General features: G+C 41.1%; 2 protein-coding genes across 5 annotated transcripts in view; one reads left to right on the top strand and one right to left on the bottom strand.

The window, feature by feature from the left end:
* NUSAP1 (nucleolar and spindle associated protein 1) overlaps positions 1-3267 on the bottom strand; it is a 33607-nt gene extending 30340 nt beyond the window's left edge. The window contains exon 1 of the mRNA XM_045771066.2: positions 3058-3267. Within this exon, the coding sequence (XP_045627022.1) occupies positions 3058-3162 (105 nt within the window). The 5' untranslated portion in view covers positions 3163-3267. The remainder of the gene's footprint in view (positions 1-3057) is intronic.
* Positions 3268-3375: 108 nt separating this feature from the next.
* Positions 3376-18569, top strand: OIP5 (Opa interacting protein 5). Of its 4 annotated transcripts, XM_045771091.2 has the most exons (5): positions 3502-3847; positions 4094-4160; positions 7948-8070; positions 11160-11241; positions 15993-18566. In XM_045771091.2, the coding sequence occupies exons 1-5, from the start codon at positions 3526-3528 to the stop codon at positions 16086-16088; spliced, it is 690 nt and encodes a 229-aa protein (XP_045627047.2). In that variant the 5' UTR covers positions 3502-3525; the 3' UTR covers positions 16089-18566. The 4 variants fall into 4 exon arrangements, with proteins under 4 accessions (XP_087715303.1, XP_087715304.1, XP_045627057.1 ...); XM_087859177.1 differs by lacking the exon at positions 11160-11241 and having other exon boundaries at positions 3376-3847; positions 15993-18569; XM_087859178.1 differs by lacking the exons at positions 11160-11241; positions 15993-18566 and adding an exon at positions 8392-8674 and having other exon boundaries at positions 3376-3847.
* The last annotated feature ends 407 nt before the right edge of the window (positions 18570-18976 follow it).

The raw sequence follows: 18976 nt of genomic DNA, 5'->3' as shown, positions 1-18976 counted from the left end.
AAAAAAAATCTTAAAAAACAAAAGTCGAGTCCATAGAAAAGTTGAAATATAATAAACACTCTTATCTTCCCCACCTAGATTCAGCAATCATTAATACAGTCTCATATTTGCTCTATAGTAATGTGTTTCTTGCCACCCTACTTAAAAATAAGTTCTAGCCAACACGATACTTTCCCACTAAATACATCAGCCCCATCTCCTAAAAATAAGGGGCTATTCTCCTACATAACCTCTAATGCATTATCATACCTAGGAAAAATACTAATTTCCTAATATCCTCTGATATGTAGCCCACAATCAAATTTCCTCAATTGCCTCGATTTTCAGCTGTTTTCTTTTTAAACACATTTCCCTCCAAATCAGGACCAAACCAAGTTTCTCACTTTACATTTGCAAGAGTCTGGATATTATTTTAGGTGTGAGGCAAGTCAATGGAGGGCACTGAGCAGAAAAAGTTTCAAATATTGCCTTGATTACAAGAGAATCACTACCGTGAGGCAAGAGTAGAGGCGGGAGACCAGCAGACAGGCTGTGGCCAGGTCCGCAGTGCTGGCGATGGTAAAGAGAGGTCAGATTTCAGGAGTGAAAAGTGGTGCAAGTGGTTCGAGCAAAAAGGAGTATTCGATCCTGCTGAACAGCAGGGCTGGACACAGATGTACTACAAGCTCTGGAAGATGCAGAGCCTAGTGGCCTTGGTAAGAGCAATTTCAGTGGAAAAGAACAGAGAAATTGAGCAGAATGAAGGACAAGTGGTCAGGAGAGGTGTTTTTTGTTTGTTTTGTTTTTTTAAGATGGAGGATGTTAAGACTTGACTGCATCCACTATGGAAATAAGCCAGCTGAGTGGGAGAAACTGATGTAGGAGGAGCTCATTGCAGGTGTGTAGCCCTGGAGGGGGGCACAAGGATCCCCAGCACAAACGGCAAGGCTGCCCTTAGGCAAAGGCAGAGTACCACGGGACAGAGGTGGGATGGCCCGAGGGTTTGATGGTGGAAAGAGGAGGTAATGTTCAGCCGACTGAATCTATTTTTCCATGACCTGTGAGGAAAAGTCATCAAGTGAAGGAAGGGAGCCTATTTGAGGTGAGAAGATAGGAAATAATTGTCCTCAAAAATGGGAAAGTTAACGACTACCAAGGAAGCATTTGAGAATCAAACGCTCATTTTACAATTTATGGTCATAAATATAAGTTCAGTCAACAAGGTTAGGTGATTTTCTCCAGGCAAGGGTCAGCTGGTTAGGTACAGAGAAAGGGGGCGGGGTGCATAATCACAACACCAGTATTATACCCGACAAAAGTAACAATACCTTAATTTAATAACTAGTCCAAGTTTAATTTTCTTCAATTGTCTCAAAAGTGTCTTTCTGTAGTTGCTTCTAATAAAGCCTTATATGGTCAACTTTGTCTGGAAAATAGTACCTCTCAATAAGTATTTATTGACACCTACTGTGTGCCAGATACTGGGTGCTAGAGAGGTAATGGGGTCAGTATCGACCAGAAATACTTTACTATTCCACTCAACGAAAACGGAATAAATCGGCTAACCCAGATCAGGTGCCTCAAGAGAACTACAGGTGGGGCTTTTAGAAAAAGATCTCACTTGCAATAGCTCTTCAGAGGCCCAAATGGTTGTAGGGCCTTAACGTTATCCAGAGCTCTGAACTAAGGAGGCCTCCACTGCAACTCTCCTGCCACCGACTGGAGCATTATTCTAGCACTGCCAACAAGTGATTGAAAATAATGATTCAGCATCTCCCACATAAAATGTACTGCACTTAGTGTTGTGAAGACCTTCCAAGGAGCATGGATGAGGTTCTTGTTCAAGGAAGTTTACTTTTAGTGGAGAGGATAACGTAATACACAAAAAAACCGGAGTGCAAGGTGAAAGCCTGTAAGCGCTCAAAGAGAGAACCTGAAATTAAACTGCTTTTAAAAGCACATAGGGTTCCTGGGATTACTGGGGTGGTGGAACTGTGGCCAAGAGACCGAAGAGAAGGAGATGAAGTGATACTTCTGTTGGACACTGAAGAGCAGTTGGAAATTATTAATGCAAATAAAGAAGAGGGAGAGAGAGGGAATCTGAGGCCAAAGGGTCAAAATTAGCAAAGGCAGAGAGATGGACTAACGTGCCAGGTGTCCAGGGACCAGCACAGGCTGGATGCTATACTGTCCTGGAGAAGAGTCCAGCCAGACTGCAAAAAGCTTAAGGAATTTAAGATAAGGAATTAAGGCTTTGTTTATAAAGTAGTATTGGGGATGCCCTTAAAAACTACAGCTCAGAAGTATCTCCAAAGACACTCCTTTACTATTAAGCCCTAACAGGTACCTGGGCACTGATAATTTTAACTCACTTCAAAACATTTGTAATGCCTGATTTAGGCATTCACTGTGTAAATACCACGCCCTGCAGAACACACCTACAGAGTGCCCGTAAGTATTTTGCGGGAAAACTCCACTGAAGAATATATAACCCCCAATCCCAAACTGAATCTCCACATTTTCCCCTCAACGTTTTGCAGCATCGGAGTCAAAGACCTTACCGGTTTTGAAACAGAACACTACCACAATAGTAATCATAAACGAACGATCATGCTAGGTCAGGGCTGAGTTATAAAAATTTACCCACGGGATGATCCTCTAAAAGTCATCCTTTCTTCCAGGTCCTCCAATAAAGTATTAAGAGATTTGGGCCTCATTTACAATTCACCAAATTGTTACTGTTTCGAATTTTCCAGAAGCCAAGGCAATTATTTCCGCGACTGCCTAACAACCTGAATTAGACACAGCATCCCTGAGCTTTCTGGGCCTGCATTTCCTAAATTAATTCCAGAGTACTTCCAAGAACACCAAACCAAACAAACCCTTTTGAAGTCAAGGCCTATGAGAGCCTCCAGAAAAATCAGGTGATTTTTCAAAATAAGGTGAATACTATGGCCCCCTTTCCGTTTTGCGTAGTTGGAAGGAGAGCTGGCTCAGTCCCCGGGGTACACGTTCGGTCCTTCCCACCACGTCTACCGGAGGCCGCTCACCCTGCCCCGCCCGCTACCAGCTCCGTACCCTCAGGTTAGCCCGGAGGCCCAGATTCTTTGCCAAGCTCTGCAGGTCGCTGTATTTGAGGGAGTCCAGCTCCTCAAGGGAGGGTACGGCCATGGCGAGCTGCATCCAGGCGACCACGCAGAGGACGCGTACTCCACCCTCGGCAGCACAGTTCAAAACTCTGGCGCCACTGTAAGCGTTGGCTAAACCGAATTTTATAGAGAGTTTAAATTGAAAATGCTGCACTTCTATTGGTTAAAAATGCCCTGAAGGCGGGGTTTCCTGGCATTGACCAATAGAAACGATGATTCTCCACCCATCAGACGCACGTTTTCCGCCCCAACCCTCAACTACACTTTGGCGCCGAAGGGCGTGTCCAGGCAGCGTGTGTGGGGCGGAGCCCCCGGCTCACGAAGTCCAATGAGGATTAAGGAACCGTGCTTGGGCGGGGCCAGGTGCTTGTTCGACGGAGGCGCGGGCTGCAGGAAGATGGCGGCTCGGCCCCGGCGGCATCGTTCGCGGTATGCAAAGCTTCCGCCGGGTGACTTTTGTGATGGCGCAAAGAAGAAAACAGACAAACACTCTTGTACGACTTCTATGGAGTGGGACACGCAGGTAGTGAACGGGTCCTCGCCACTTGGCCCCGCAGGCTCGGGGACGGAGGAGCTGCTCTCCGGCCCGCGGCTGCCTTCGTGGCTACAGCCCGAGAGGTGCGCCGTGTTCCACTGCGCACAGTGCTACGCCGTGCTCGCTGACTCCGTGCACCTCGCCTGGGACCTGGCGCGGTCCCTCGGAGCCGTCGTCTTCTCCAGTGAGTGGGGGCGGAGTCTGAGGAAGGCGGAGGAGGGCCAGAGAGTGGGTTCTGCTTTCTCACGGGATGGTCCAGAGCGGGTGGAGAAAAAGATGGGTGAAGATTTGGAAGGAAATTAACGCCTTTGCCAGGGGTGGGGGCAACTTTTCGTGATTTTTGTGGCAATAATGAGTTTATCTGTAAGGGGTAGGTTTTCCTTTTCAGGGCTTCACAGGTACTCCTTCTGACCCGTGTTTGTCTTCTTAGGAGTCACAAATAACGTGGTTTTGGAAGCTCCCTTCCTAGTTGGCATTGAAGGTTCGCTCAAAGGCAGGTATGTACTGGGAGTTCTCTATTGGTTTCTAGTCCCTCACTCAGTAAGACGAGTGTAGAACCGACATGCACAAGGGGAAAATTATTTGTTCTTTTTTGCGCTAGAAGAAAAGTTTATTCAGTCCTTACAGTGTATTTGAAGGATGTTTCTTTTACCTGTTTGAGACTTGTGGGAACTTGATGTGTTAATGAAATGGAAAGGTTGTATTTGTGTATAGGTTTTAAGATCTTTCTGAGGGCCATCTCTCTCTAGTGGCTTGTGCAAGGGAACTTAGGCTAAGAAAGTTATGTCTGGTATGGGAAAAGGGAGAAAAGTTCCTTTTGGTGTATAGTGAGAATCTATGAACTACAGTCCTTTGAGATAACGAGGACTTTAAAATTTCCATTTTACTTGGTGTTTGTAATAAGCCATGGTAGGACTATTTCTTCTGTAATCCAGGGAATCTGGGGAAGAACACAAGTTGAATGTTAAGTACTTGAATATTGCCAGTAAACTTTGCATCCAGTCTGTGCGGTGATCTACAAGTGACAATGAAGTGCTCAGTGAATTTAGTATTACAAGGCTCCGTAATTTTGAGCATTGGCTTTTATAGCAAAACAATTCATTCCGACCACAGTTTTAGGGTATAAGGTATAAGGTATAGGAATTCTGAGTTGCTTTACTCAGTAACCAGAGTCTTGCAGTTCCTCTTTCCCAACTGAAATACACTAGCGCTCCTTACCAGAGTGTCCTCTTTCCACCCAAAGGGAACAGGGAGAAAAGGAGTGCTGGCTTGCTTGGAATTGGGTTATTTGCGACCAGAAGCAGAAGCTCTCCAAATATCTTTCTTAGATTAGGATAATGCGTCTAGACACATGCTGTCCAACACTGTAACTATTAGCCGCATGTAGCTGTTGAGCACTTAAAATGTGGCCATCCTGAATTGAGAAATACTGTGAGTGCACAATACACACTGGAGTTTGAAGACATTTTTAAAAAGATTTTATTTATTTGATATTTAGTACAAGCAGGGGGAGTGGCAGGCAGACAGAGAAGCAGGCTCTCCGCTGAGCAGGGAGCCGGATGTGGGGCTCGATCCCAGGACCCCGGGATCATGACCTGAGCTGAAGGCAGACACTTAACTGACTGAGCCACCCAGGTGCCCTGGATTTTGAAGACTTGATTCAAAAAAATTAATAGTTTAAAAATATTGATTATATGTTGCAGTGATATTTTTTGATATATTGGGTAGTATAAAATGTATTAAAACTAATTTCACCTGTTCCTTTTGAATTTGTTTTTAACAAGACTAATAGAAAACTTTAAATTACTTATATGGCTCACATTATGTCTCTACTGGACAGTACTGATCTAGATGGTTTGTAAAACACTGGAGGGAAATTCCCAAGTATTTGTGTACTTTTAGAATTAGGAGAGGCATGGGCAGGAAGAGATTTATTATCAGGAAATGGTTCGTGTGATTACAGAGGGTGAGAAGTCCCAAGAGCTGTAGTTGGCAAGCTGGAGACACAGCAGAGCCAGTGGATTAGATTTAGTCTAAGTCCCCAAGCCTGAGAACCAGGAGAGCCAAAGGTGTAAGTGCCAGTCCAAAAGCCAGAAGGCTTTAGACCGAAGAAGAGCCTACATTTCAGTTCAAGTTTAAAGGCAGAGGGTAAAATATAATGTCTCATCTTAAGGCAGTCAGGCAAGAGGAGTTTCCCTTTACTCCTGACAGGGTCAGCCTTTCTGTTCTATTCAGACCTTCATCTTGTTAGATGAGGGTCACCCAAATGGGGAGGACAATCTGCTTTACTTAGTCTACTGATTCAAATGTTAATCTCATTCAAAAACACTTAAAAACACATTCAGAATAATGTTTGACCTAATAATTGGGTACCATGTGGCCTAGTCAAGTGGAACATAAAATTTAACCATTACTTGTTAACTTGGCACCCACATGCATCTCCTAAAACCATACTTAACCTCCAAAGAAAGACAATAACAAGGTCATAATTCTAACATGTTACAACTGTCCTGCATACAACTGAAAATACATTAATCCCTTCTCTGAAAAAGGAAGTCAAGTCCTTAAATAACATTTACATTTCTCTTTGATCTCTCATTAACTTAAATACTGTGATATAAAATTAATAATACATAAATAGAATGATATAGTTTGACATAATAGTATGATACAAAATATGATTTTATGTTATATAATAAGGGAATAAGAGAAGAACAGAGATAAACACTCAGACACAAAAACCTACTCATAACAAGGTAAGGAGGAAATACTTATGATAATTACAGTCCTCATTTCTGTAACTGGTCACTCATAGCTGTATTTTGTAACCACCTTCTTCCACTACCCATCTGTATCCCCTTTTGCCTTTAGCAAGTACTCAGCTGGTCATAGTTCTTTACCAGTGTGGTAATGCAAACCTTCATTTTTGAAGGACTTGACCCATTAGCAGACTAATAGTCAATGAAATATTTTATATTGCACGCATAAGCATAATTTGGGGATTTTTTTCACATTTTTGCCCTGTGCCATAAATCAGTATCCCCCAGACATTTTTCTGTACATACTGTGCTTTCTCTGATACCATTAATTCCTACATAGGAATTAAATCAAATTAATGCAACTTTATTTCATGGCTTGCTTTTTGGTTACTGTATTCACAAAAATACAGTACATGTGTGCTGTGGTACTTAATTTACCAATGCATTGGGATACTGTGTTGCTTGGTCTTTTTTAGTATCCATTGACATGAATCCTCTTCTTGGTCGTCATATGATTTTTATACTCTATTGATGCAGTTTTACTGCATAGTATATTATGTTTATACAAATACTTTTTTTCCTTACCCAACCACTTTAAAATTGTTTTCAGGGGGTGCCTGGCTCATACAACTCTTGATCTCAGGGTTGTGAGTTTGAGCCCCATGTTGAGTGTAGAGAGTTCTTAAATAAATAAATAAATAGTTTTCAGTACATGCCCGATGTTTTCTTAAAACATTTCTCTGTAGTATTTGGGATGCCTGGGTGGCTCAGTCGGTTAAGTGGCTGCCTTTGGCTCAGGTCATGATCTTAGAATCCTGGGATTGAATTCCGTGTCAGGCTTCCTGCTCAGTGGGGAGCCTGCTGCTCCCCCTGTTTGTGCTCTCTCACAAATAAATAAATAAAATCTTAAAACAAAAACATTTCTTTGTAGTATTTGGGTATGTCTTATGTACCAGCAGATATGGTGAGTGACTTACCCAAGTGGTTTAACTAGAATCATTACCTGTTTCCTCATCCAGTAATCTTTCAGAGGATAAAAGAAAAGAAAATAGATGGCTTGCTAGGGTAATAAGATTTCTTTTCTTTTTTCTCTTTTGGCATTTTGTCTGGGTATTTTCTTAAGTTACTTTTTTGTTACATCTGCAAAAGAAAAATCCTGATTTGAGTTCTATTAATAAATTGTTTAGTAAACCCCATTCAACTTGATTATTTTTCTTAAGCTAGAGATTGGTTTAATGGTAGCTAATTTATATAGTCATGTGTAGTTTTATATGTTTAAGTGTTAATCTGATTAGTTAGCTCTTTTTCTGCTTTTCAAATGTGAATTATTCTATAAGTGACAGTTGTACATCCATAATAATCTAGGATGTAATTATATGAAAAGCTGAGTCAACCTTTCTCGAATATGACATTTCTTCAGTCTCAGTCCTATTACAGCACAGTTTTTAGGAGCACTGGTTCCTGAGACTGGTTATTTTATATTTCTTCTCTGATTTCCTTACCTATATCCTCTTTTTCACTCTAGCACTTACAACCTTTTATTCTGTACTTCCTGTGGGATTTCCATTGGTTTCCATTTGTATTCTACCCATGCTGCTCTGGCTGCCTTGAGAGGTCACTTTTGCCTTTCCAGTGACAAGATGGTATGGTGAGTAGACTTAGATATTCTTTATCAAATACATTTTAAAAGACCTTCCAGAAAAGGCAGAACGTTTGTACCAAAGAAAATGCTAAAGCCAGGCACTGTCTCTTCAACAAAAAGATGGGCAGTGGGATCAAAATATACTTTCATAACACTATGCTTATTTTAGATGTCTTATAATCATACCATGTCTTAATAAGCTTATGATGGAATAAATGAGAGGATATTCTTTTGTTACAGAAACTTCTGGAAGGTAAGCTTATTGCAAAATAATGTGTAATAGACATTTACTGGGTTTGTACCCGTCCCTGTTTTCTTTCCCTATAGAGTGGGACCTTGTGGCCATGTTTTTATCATGTGTGATACCACTCCCGGGTGATAGGATCAAGAATGAATACCTGGGGGCGCCTGGGTGGCACAGCGGTTGAGCGTCTGCCTTCGGCTCAGGGCGTGATCCCGGCATTATGGGATCGAGCCCCACATTAGGCTCCTCCGCTATGAGCCTGCTTCTTCCTCTCCCACTCCCCCTGCTTGTGTTCCCTCTCTCGCTGGCTGTCTCTATCTGTGTTAAATAAATAAATAAAATCTTAAAAAAAAAAAAAAAAAAGAATGAATACCTGACCTAAGCTAAGCCAATCAGGCTTTCTACTCTAGGAATTTGAAATAAGGACCTTGAGACCCAGAGACACTGGTCATTGTAGATGGTACGGGTGCAGAGCTTGGGAAATGAAAACTCTAGGTTTAAGGTAGCTATTTTCTACATGTATGCATGTAGATGCAGCAAAATCTTGTCTGCAAAAAAGAATGAAGCAGATAGATACCCGAAGAAAAGTTAAAAAAATAATGATGTGGCCTCATAGAATCAGATAAAGTACCATACTTCTTGTTCCTTCTTATGTAGTACTTTGAATATTTATCTTCCTAATACTACTGTTAAGCTTTTTTGTTTATTATAGCAAACTGAAACATCTATCAGAGTCTTTTGTTGACCATTAAAAACAAAAAAAACAAAAACAGCCATTGATGAGCTAGTTTGTGCCAGACATTATCCTTACCTCACTGAGTTCTTAAAAGAAGACAACTGGAACTCAGAGGTGGAGGAGCTGAGATTTTAATCTGTGTCTTAACTCCAAAACTCATTTTTGTGTCATTAGACGTAAAGTTTCCTTTCTCTCATTTAATGTGCTTAGATCGGTGTTTCTAAACTCATAAGTAAAGCTCGTCCTTCATGCATGAGGTTGTTCAAAATGTATTAGGTATACTATTTGTTCTTCACCGCAAATTTTTTTTCCTTCACTGCAGATTTTCAACAGGAAATAAATACTTGAGATGGATTGATAATTTACTTTCAATTTCTAATTCTTAAATAATTTTTAAAAAGATTTTATTTAATTATTTGTTAGAGAGAGAGTACAAGTAGGCAGGGCAGCAGCAGAGGGAGAGGGAGAAGCAGAGTCTCAGCTGAGCAGAGAGCCCGATGTGGGGCTTGATCCCAGGGCCCTGGGATCATGACCTAAGCCAAAGGCAGACACTTAACTGACTGAGCCACCCAGGTGCCCCTCGTCTCAAATAATTTCTATCTAGAATTAAGTTTAAAGAGGGGCAAAAAGTGTTTATAAATGTGTGCTATTAGTAACCCAAATTTTCTTTAAAAACAGTTATAAGTAGTTGTTCCAGCTGAGCTGTAATTGAATATTGCTTAGGGAAGTTAAGCTTTTTGTAACAAAAATTTTTTAATATAAAATTTTAAAGTATAGTAGATTTTAAGTAATTTTTAATCTTTAAAATAAGGAGTTGGGAAAGGTCAGAGTATTCCTTTTGATTAAGTAGAAATCAGGCATGTATAGGTAGCATGAGTCTGGGAAGATAATAAATCTATCTCTGTCAGAATGAATTTGGTTGTGTGTGAAAGAAAACCAGACTGACAGTGGCTTTAACAAGTAAGAAGTGGAGTGATTGGCCACTCCAGGAGTCCTCCAGTGGCTTAGCCACAACAGGGCTCTGGATCAACATCTCTGGTTCTCTTGGCCTTTTCCTCTTAGATGCTACTGCGATTATAAGCATTACATCCATAGACAGTGGCATCCCCAACCAGAAGGAAAAAGATATGGGAAGTGGGAACACAGGGAATGGTCTCATTTTATCATCAAAAATGTCCTTATTATTATTATTATTTTTTTAAGATTTTATTTATTTATTCGACAGAGATAGAGACAGCCAGCGAGAGAGGGAACACAAGCAGGGGGAGTGGGAGAGGAAGAAGCAGGCTCATAGCGGAAGAGCCTGATGTGGGGCTCAATCCCATAATGCCAGGATCACGCCCTGAGCCGAAGGCAGACGCTTAACTGCTGTGCCACCCAGGCGCCCGCAAAATGTCCTTATTATTGACCAGAACTATGTTACGTGATTGCCTTAAGGTGGGAAAGCAAATACGTGAGAGAAGGGAATAAGATTGCCACACTTGGCTTAGAACACTTCTGATTCATCTCCTAGGATTGAGCATACTCTTGTCCTAAACAGAATCTGGGTTCTTGGTGCCTGGGTGGCTCAGTTGGTTAAGCATAAGCCTTCAGCTTAGGTCATGACCCAGAATGCTGGGATCAAGTCCCAGATCGGGCTCCTTGCTCTTTGGGGAGCCTGCTTCTCCCTCTGCCTCTGCCTCTCTTTCTCTGTCTCTCATGAAAAAATAAATAAAATCTTCTAAAACAAAACAAAGTCTGGGTTCTGTTAACAAGGAAGAAGTTAGGAATGGCTACTGTGTAGGCAACCAACAGCGTTTGTCACCATATGATTACTTTTCTTCTAACTGCTATACTATTTAGTTATTCGTACGACCTGGTTTGTGTATTTAGTTTGTCATGGGATAATTTTGTCTTACGTATTCCTGGCTGGCAAGGGGTGAGCTGAGACACAGAGTCTCTGATGATTTCTTAATTGAGAATTTGTTTTTCTTACAAAATACAATATGAATGTTGAAATGAAAATCTGTAAGGAGGCTGTCTTTGCCTGACATTGCTTTAGAGGACAAGTTTGGTTCATTGATAATCTTATCTGTAGTATGATACTAATATTTTCTCTCTACATTTTCTATCCAGCTATTTGTTAAAAACAAAAGCCATAGTAAGTGCATCTGAGATGGATATTCACAACTTGTCTCTACCAGAAAAAGTTGCAGAGGTAAAATTTCATGATGGTTGTATGTTTCCTATAATACAGGCATACCTCAGAGATATTGTGGATTCAGTTCCAGACCACCACAGTAAAACAAATATCATAATACAAAGCAAGTCAGATTATTATTTTGGTTTCCCAGTGCACATAAAAGTTATGTTTACGCTATATGTAGGCTACTAAGTGTGCAAGAGCATTATGTCTAAAAAAACAATGTACATAACTTAATTAAAAAATACTTTATTGCTGGGGCGCCTGGGTGGCACAGCGGTTAAGCGCCTCCCTTCGGCTCAGGGCGTGATCCCAGCGTTGTGGGATCGAGCCCCACATCAGGCTCTTCCGCTGTGAGCCTGCTTCTTCCTCTCCCGCTCCCCCTGCTTGTGTTCCCTCTCTCTCTGGCTGTCTTTATCTCTGTCAAATAAATAAATAAAATCTTTAAAAAAAAAAAAAAACAGCTGCATTTAAAAAAAAAATACTTTATTGCTAAAAATGCTAACCATCATTTGAGCTTTCAGGGAGTTGTAATTGTTGTTACAGATCACCCTAATGAATATAATAATAATGAAAAGTTTGAAATATTCTGAGAGTTACCAAAACGTGACAGAGCCATGAAGTGAGCAAATGCTGTTGGAAAAGTGATGCCAATAGACTTTGCTACACAGGGTTGCCACAAACCTTCAGTTTGTAGAAAACACGGTATCTTTGAAGTACAATGAAGCAAAGCACAATAAAATGAAGTATGCCTGTATAGACAATTCCTGGCACTTTATTCCAATGAATTTGGTGGTGATGAAATGGTGTAATAATCCAGTAATCCTTTATACCTGGTTTGGCATTCCTTATTGAACTTGGGACACAAAGCTGAATATTGTAACATCCAGTTCAAGAGAAGGAAGAAAGCTGCTTAGCTCCTGCAAGTCCTATACTCTCCCCTCTGTGCTGGGAATGGACACCATCATCTGTCTTAGATCTGTCCTTTCTTTCTTTCTTTTACTCTCTTTTTAAAAGATTTTATTTTTAATCTCTACACCCAACGTGGGGCTTGAACCTACAATCCCGAATCAAGAGTCATAGGCTTCTCTGAATGAGCCAGCCAGGTGCTCCAGATCTGTCCTTTCCGTTAAGCACTTCATGTTTAGATGTCTCAGGAAAGAGTGGTGAAACAATCTTTAAGAATTCTTATTTAAATGGATTTTCCTAGTGGTCGATAGTTTTGAAGTTGAAGAAAGCAACTTTGTTTTGGTAGCTTACTCTCTGAGTGGAAATTTGGCTGTAACTTTACTAGTCTCAGAACAACCTTAGAATTCATTGTTCATTTTGTTTTTCGTATTGTTAATAGTTTATTCCTTGCACATTATACATTTTGTAACCAATGGCATTTATTTTCCAAAGTTTAAGTATCTTTTAGGACAGGGGAAGAATGATTTTTGGGGGTGTTGTTTTGCATAGCTAACTAATGAACCATTCATGAGCTAACTCATGAAACCATGTTCTAAGCCAGGTGTTGCGAACTTCTTCTATAAAGGACCAGATGACAAATATTTTAAGCTTTGTGACCATTCACCTCAAGTACTCAACTCTGCCATTGTAGCACAAAGGCAGCCATAGGCAATATATAAACAGATGCATGAGGTGTGTTGCATAAATGGGCAGCAGGGTATCCAGCAGTCACAGTCAACCTTCGCTCTAAGCAACCAAGTTGATGAGAGGGCTCAGTAACTATTTTCATTGGCATGGGAGATAACTTCTGGAATGGCAGCCTGAGGAATTCCACAGCAAAACTGCCATAACTGAATAAAATTGCAGAGGAAACAAACATTTTAAGTCTGTAAGAAATTTTCCTCAAGGCATAAGGCAAATGAAGAGACATTTATTTAAGAAAACCTACAAAACCTCCGAGAACAGTGAAAGCCTGTGGCATTTGAGCCGGTTCCCTCCCTCTCATGCCTGTACCTCGGAGAAGGGAGGCTCTATCTGGGTGGGCAGCTGTAGCCAAGAGCCCCCGGATCATTTTTGCCCTAGCTCCCAGTTGAGGGCTGTGGTATCTTCCCAGGAGGGGCGGGCTATCAGTAATTCTCATCAGAAGCTCCATTCCATTCACAAAGGGCCCCTTGTCGTGCAAGTTCTACCACTGGCACAGCAGACTAAGTACCAGGAGCCCATTCACCCTTCCCCCAGCTTGCAGGTGGGGCAGAGGTGTCACAACGGCAGAGGTAAGCCAGGAAGAGAAGTGGGCGCCTATACCCAGCACTGTGCTTATGAAGCGAGGGTGTCATTCCAGGAGACGCTGGCCCCCAGGTTAGGAGGAGCCAGGGTAAGAGGCAGATTGTAAAAACTGCCCCCCTCCCCCTGCCACACAAGGGAACTGCTGCCCAAAACAGTGGAGATTTTGAGTAAGCAATTAAGAGGAAGCTGGTAGTTCCATGAGAGCAACAAGCTAAGCCATAGATTAGTTTAGAAGGTTATCAGACAGAACCGGTGAATAGATAGCTAAGAAGAGCCCCTCCTGTGGTCAGAACAACAACAAAAAGACTGGCTACCAGTCTTTCAAAGACTACCCCTACCAATGGGGGGAGGGGTCCTGAATTTAATTGGATTAGACTCTTGAGCAATTTACGTCCCAGGGCATTGTCAGAAACCGTAGAGCAGTCAGCCCAATAGTGAAGGCGAGCTGCTTGACACGAAAATCAAGGAAACACTGAACCGCTGTCCTTCCAGGTGACTGACTGCACATGCTCACGCCTGTGTTCTCTGAGGACTGACAGCAGAGTCTCATACGGGTGGGGAAAAGAGGTATCAGTGAAATAGTCTAGTCAGCTCACTGAAGCCGATAAGTAGACAACAATAAGCTGAGGAATGGGTGTTTAGTATCCAGAGTTGCTATAATATATTATTTAACATGTCGTTTGCAGGGTGCCTGTCTGGCTCAGTGGGTGGATGTGTGACTCTTGATTTTGGGCTTGTGGGCTCGAGCCCCATGTTGGTTACTCAAAATAGTTTAAAAAAAAATTTTTTTTTTTTTTTGCAAATGTCCGGTTTGCATCAAAAATTAGAAAACACTTAAAAATTAGAAAACACTCAAAAATTAGAAAACACTCAAAGAGGAAAGTATGACCCATACATGGGATAAAAAGCAGGCATGTAAAACTGCCTATGAAAGGGCCCAGATGTTGGACTTCTCAGAGAAAGTCTTCAAAGCAGCTGTTATAAATAAGGTCCAAAAAACTAAAGGAGACTGCTTAAGTCAAGGAAGGTATGATGTCAATATCTCATCAAATAGAGGCTATCCTTAAAGAGTTAAAAATTACAAAAAAGAACCAGCTGGAAATCCTGGAGTTGAAAAGTACAATAACTAAAACGACAAATTCCCTAGAGGGGCTCAGCAGCAGATGTGAGCTGCCCAAAGAAAGAGTCAGCAAATTGGAGATAGACGGATGAGATTATGGAATCCGAAGAAAAAAGAATGAAGGAAGGTGAACTGAGCTAAGACATCTCTTGGGCACCATCAAGCATACCCGAATATTCTTTGGTAAAAGGAATACATACCAAAGGAGTAGAGTGAAGTAGAAAACATATTCAAAGAAAAAATAGTAGAAAAATTCCCAAATTTGATGAAAAACATTAATTTACACACCCAAAACCTCAACAAGCCCACGTAGGATAAACACAGAAGAGATCCATACCCCAGCACATCATAGTAAAAGTGAGGAGGAAACAAAATCTTGAAGGCAACAGAGAAATGATTCACCACATCCAGGGGTCCTCCAATAAGACTAAGAGGCTCTAGAGTTACCTATTTAATTTAAGCAGGATTTCCTGAGGAATTTTGATTATTCTTGTATTTTGGACGATAATAAAAAGATTTAGTGTATGGTACAAATTATCAGAAATAAGATTTTGTTGTTGTTGTTACTAACCTGATTTCAACAGAAGATTGTCATCCATAATTCTGTATTCAATGGTAACTTTAGCTACTAAGCACATGTTGTATGCTAAATAATGCCATTAAGTTTGGTTCTTGCTTTAGCTATTCTTAGGTAAAAGAACTATTGAAAATTACCTAATTACCACAAACATGGGTTCTTAACCCAACAACCAGGGCTACTTTTGAAGGCCATTAGCAGAATATTGAAGAAAGGCATCTGTTACTGTGAACAAAGAGGGGGAAAAAGTTAGATTCTTGCCACTAGAAAAGGAGGGGAAGACTAAATGGATGCTGCTCTCCACAGACTTTCTTACCCCGCCTTATTCTTGTCTTCCTTCCCAATACTTGGCGTTTAAACCTGGTGAAAAGGGGTAGGAAGGAGGGAGACAGAGCAGCAGTGAGGCTGTCTTTTTTCATATGAAACTTTGTATCTGAGGATCTTACTGTGCTCTGGGTTTATTGCATAAAGTTCTTTCAGAAATAGAACAGGCATATTTATGTAATGTGTTGAGACATTGCCAGTTCTCAGTCACTAGTTTAAATTTGAAGTGGCTTCTAGAATCATCAAATTGAGTGTTAAGATGCTCTGATACCAGGGCACCTGGGTGGCTCAGTCAGTTAAAGCCTCTGCCTTCGGCTCAGGTCATGACCCCAGGACTGGGATCAAGTCCCACATCGGCTCCCTGCTCAGCGGGGAGCCTGCTTCTCCCTCTCCCTCTGCCTGCGGCTCTGCCTACTTGTGATTGCTCTCTTTTTCTCCGTTAAATGAATAAATAATAAAATCTTAAAAAAAAAAATAGATGCCCTGATACCTATTCATTTTTCTTCCCAGCTGAAAGAGAAGATAATGTTAACACATACTCACTTACATTCACTGATGAAGATTCTGAAGGAAGTAACTCCCGACCAGCCCAAGCCAGAAAACTGATCCAGAATTAAAGCTGAATTATCAGGTTCAGCCCTTACTGATGTCTTCTATCAACAGGTGCTATTTGATCAATTCTCCAGAACGATCAGCTTCAAGAAGGGAACAGTGGTTTATTATGCTTAGCTGTAGGCTGATTTTCCAAGTGATTTGTGAAGCTAAGATGAGAAACTAAGGAAGCTTCTGTCCGGTTTTATAGCTATTTGCCTTAAGAACTTATTTTAGCTTATCAGTTTCATAAATACTTACTTCTAAAAACATATTTTCCTGCAAATTTAGGTTGATTAGGAAGCAATGTCCTGTGAATGGTCTGATATAAAGATGCATGGTTGTTATGAAAATAAAATTGTATTTAATGTTGACTACTGTTATTTCTACATGGAGCAGTTGTTATGGTAAAGATTGAGAAACCATTTTTTTCTTATGTAAAGTATAGGTACATATGTATTCTGTAGGTAATATTCAGTAACTTAACTGGATAATATACAATTTATCTTTTCATTTCTAAACTGGGTAATAATGAGAGGAATGATAAATATCAAGCATTCACCAAAATGGTGTTTTTTCATGTTTTGCTTTATGTACCACGTAGGCTCAGTACCTTATCATATTCATTTAATAAAAGTATACTGGTACTCGCTACCTGCACAGAGTTTATAATCTCATTAGAGGTGGACATTCAAATAACCACATGAATACATGTGAATTACTACTCCGTCTTGAAGAACAGAGACAGAGAGCTACCAGCACATACAGCAGGTAACAGACCTGGTGTGGGGGTCAGGGAAGGCCGCTCTGAGGAAGTGACATTTCAGCCTTGGTCTGAAAGAGGAGTTAATTAGGGAACGGAGGGGGATACCTGTGTAGAGGCCCTTAAAAGAAGACGTGCAGGAGGTGCACCAGTGGCCAGAAGCCAGAGGGTGCAAGGACTTACTGGCCTCCTGAAGCATGTTTGTTTTTATCCCAAGAACAATGGAAGCCCTTGAAGAATTTTAGAGGAGGCAGCGTATGGCAGGATTGGTTTCACTTTTGTAGAACTTCGTTATGGTCGCCTTGTGGAGAATGGGTTTACAGGGGCAGCGGGCAGACCGCTGAGGGGCTGGCAAGAGCACAAGCCAAATATGATGTAGCCAAGTGGTGATGCATAGAAAAGTGGACCTGGTTCAAATGTCGCTAGCAGCCATTTTCTTACTCTTTCCATCCTTTGCACTTTATACTGAGTAAAGGCCATTTCCCTTAAGAAATATGTGAAACAAGAAAATTCTGATTTGCTTTATACTTTTGAGTTGCAAAATTTGATTCCATAAATAAGGGTGGAGCCTCTGTCAACAAACAGTACCAGAAAAGCTCTTACTTTCTACTCCTAAAGAATGGACCTAATAAATTTAATACTGTATTGAATCATCCTGGGGTTTTTATTATCTGTGGGTATGTTCTTATGTAGCTAATTTCCTTAACCTCTGGAACTGCTGATGTGGAAGAAAGTTAAATGGAAAGTTTAACTTGTACTTAACATCAAATTAAGCTGGCTGGTTTTAAGTAGTTTTTCCCCCCAAATACAAATTACATGCTTACTCTAGAAAAACAATTCATGCATAGAGGTAAGACAAAATGGAGGCTGCAAAGTACGCTTTCCCTTTCCATCTCCGAGAGGCCTAGGATAGCAGGCTGGGAAGCGAGCAGGCCCTGCAGCCAAACTGTCTGGATTCACATTGGGGTTTGGACAGTTACGAGCCACGAACATGAAGAATTTATTTCAACTCTTCTTGTAAAATAGGGATTAACAACTAGGGTTGGTGTTTTCCTTTCCTGGGGACAGCATCCATAGGCATTCAGAACGATCCAGCGTTTGACATACCATTGAAGGCTGTCCTACAATACGGCCTCTTAACAAAACCAGGCTGTCCCAAATCCCTGGTAATAGAATCATTTACCTTGATACCAAGCAGATGGGGAACGCCCCAACATCCACATGCGGCATGTGCCCAGGCTGACTTCAGGGAGTCCATGCTGAGACCTGCAGTTCTTACTGAGGTGGTCTAAAACGAGAGAATGCGTCAGCAGGGCCTACGGTGGTTCCATGTGTGCTACGTGTGTTCTTGACAGGATCAAGCGTGCTTTCCTTATTGAGGAGCAGAAAATCATTGTGAAAGTGTTGAAGGCACAAGAACAGGGTCAGAAAGCTAAATTAAAACATGAAGCTTTTTGGAGTAAAAAAAATTCAAAGGCTTGTTCTGTTTAAAAAAAAAAAAAAAAAAAGCTAGGGGTGCCTGGCTGGCTCAGTCAGAACATGCGACTCTTGGGGCGCCTGGGTGGCACAGCGGTTAAGCGTCTGCCTTTGGCTCAGGGCATGATCCCGGCGTTCCGGGATCGAGCCCCACATCAGGCTCCTCCGCTATGAGGCTGCTTCTTCCTCTCCCACTCCCCCTGCTTGTGTTCCCTCTCTCACTGGCTGTCTCTATCTCTGTCAAATAAATAAAATCTTAAAAAAAAAAAAAAAAAAAAGAACATGCGACTCTTGATTTTAGGGTTGTGAGTTCGAGCCCCACATTGGGTGTAGAGAGAAATAAATAAATAGTAAAAAAAAAAAAAAACCCAAACAATCCAGGGCTATAGTGAAGATTAAATGAATTAATGAATACATCTAATGTAATTACAGCAGTGCTTAGCACATACTAGGTGCTCAATAAATATAATAACCTTTATGCATGTGGATGTACACGTACAGACAAAACAAAGGCAGTTTTATCTTCCACATTCTGCAACCTGCTTTTCACACAATAAATGCCACAACTTTCCATACCAGCCCATATGCAAACTACCTCATTTATTTTAACACCTACATGATTCAGTGATGTGAATATATCAGAATCTAAGCATTCTTATATTGG

Source organism: Ursus americanus, chromosome 36 (genome assembly GCF_024610735.1).
Source record: "Ursus americanus isolate L20-20 chromosome 36, mUrsAme1.1.p, whole genome shotgun sequence".
Classification (NCBI taxonomy): Eukaryota; Metazoa; Chordata; class Mammalia; order Carnivora; family Ursidae; genus Ursus; species Ursus americanus.
Note: the sequence above shows the minus strand (reverse complement) of the source record. Positions and strands in the feature narration are given on the sequence as shown.

Coding starts and splice junctions, on each gene's coding strand:
- OIP5 (XM_045771091.2), top strand. CDS start 3,526: ATGGCGGCTCGGCCCCGGCGGCATCGTTCGCGGTATGCAAAGCTTCCG. Junction 4,161..7,947: donor GAAGGTTCGCTCAAAGGCAG/GTATGTACTGGG, acceptor TTTTCACTCTAG/CACTTACAACCTTTTATTCT. Junction 8,071..11,159: donor TCCAGTGACAAGATGGTATG/GTGAGTAGACTT, acceptor TTTTCTATCCAG/CTATTTGTTAAAAACAAAAG.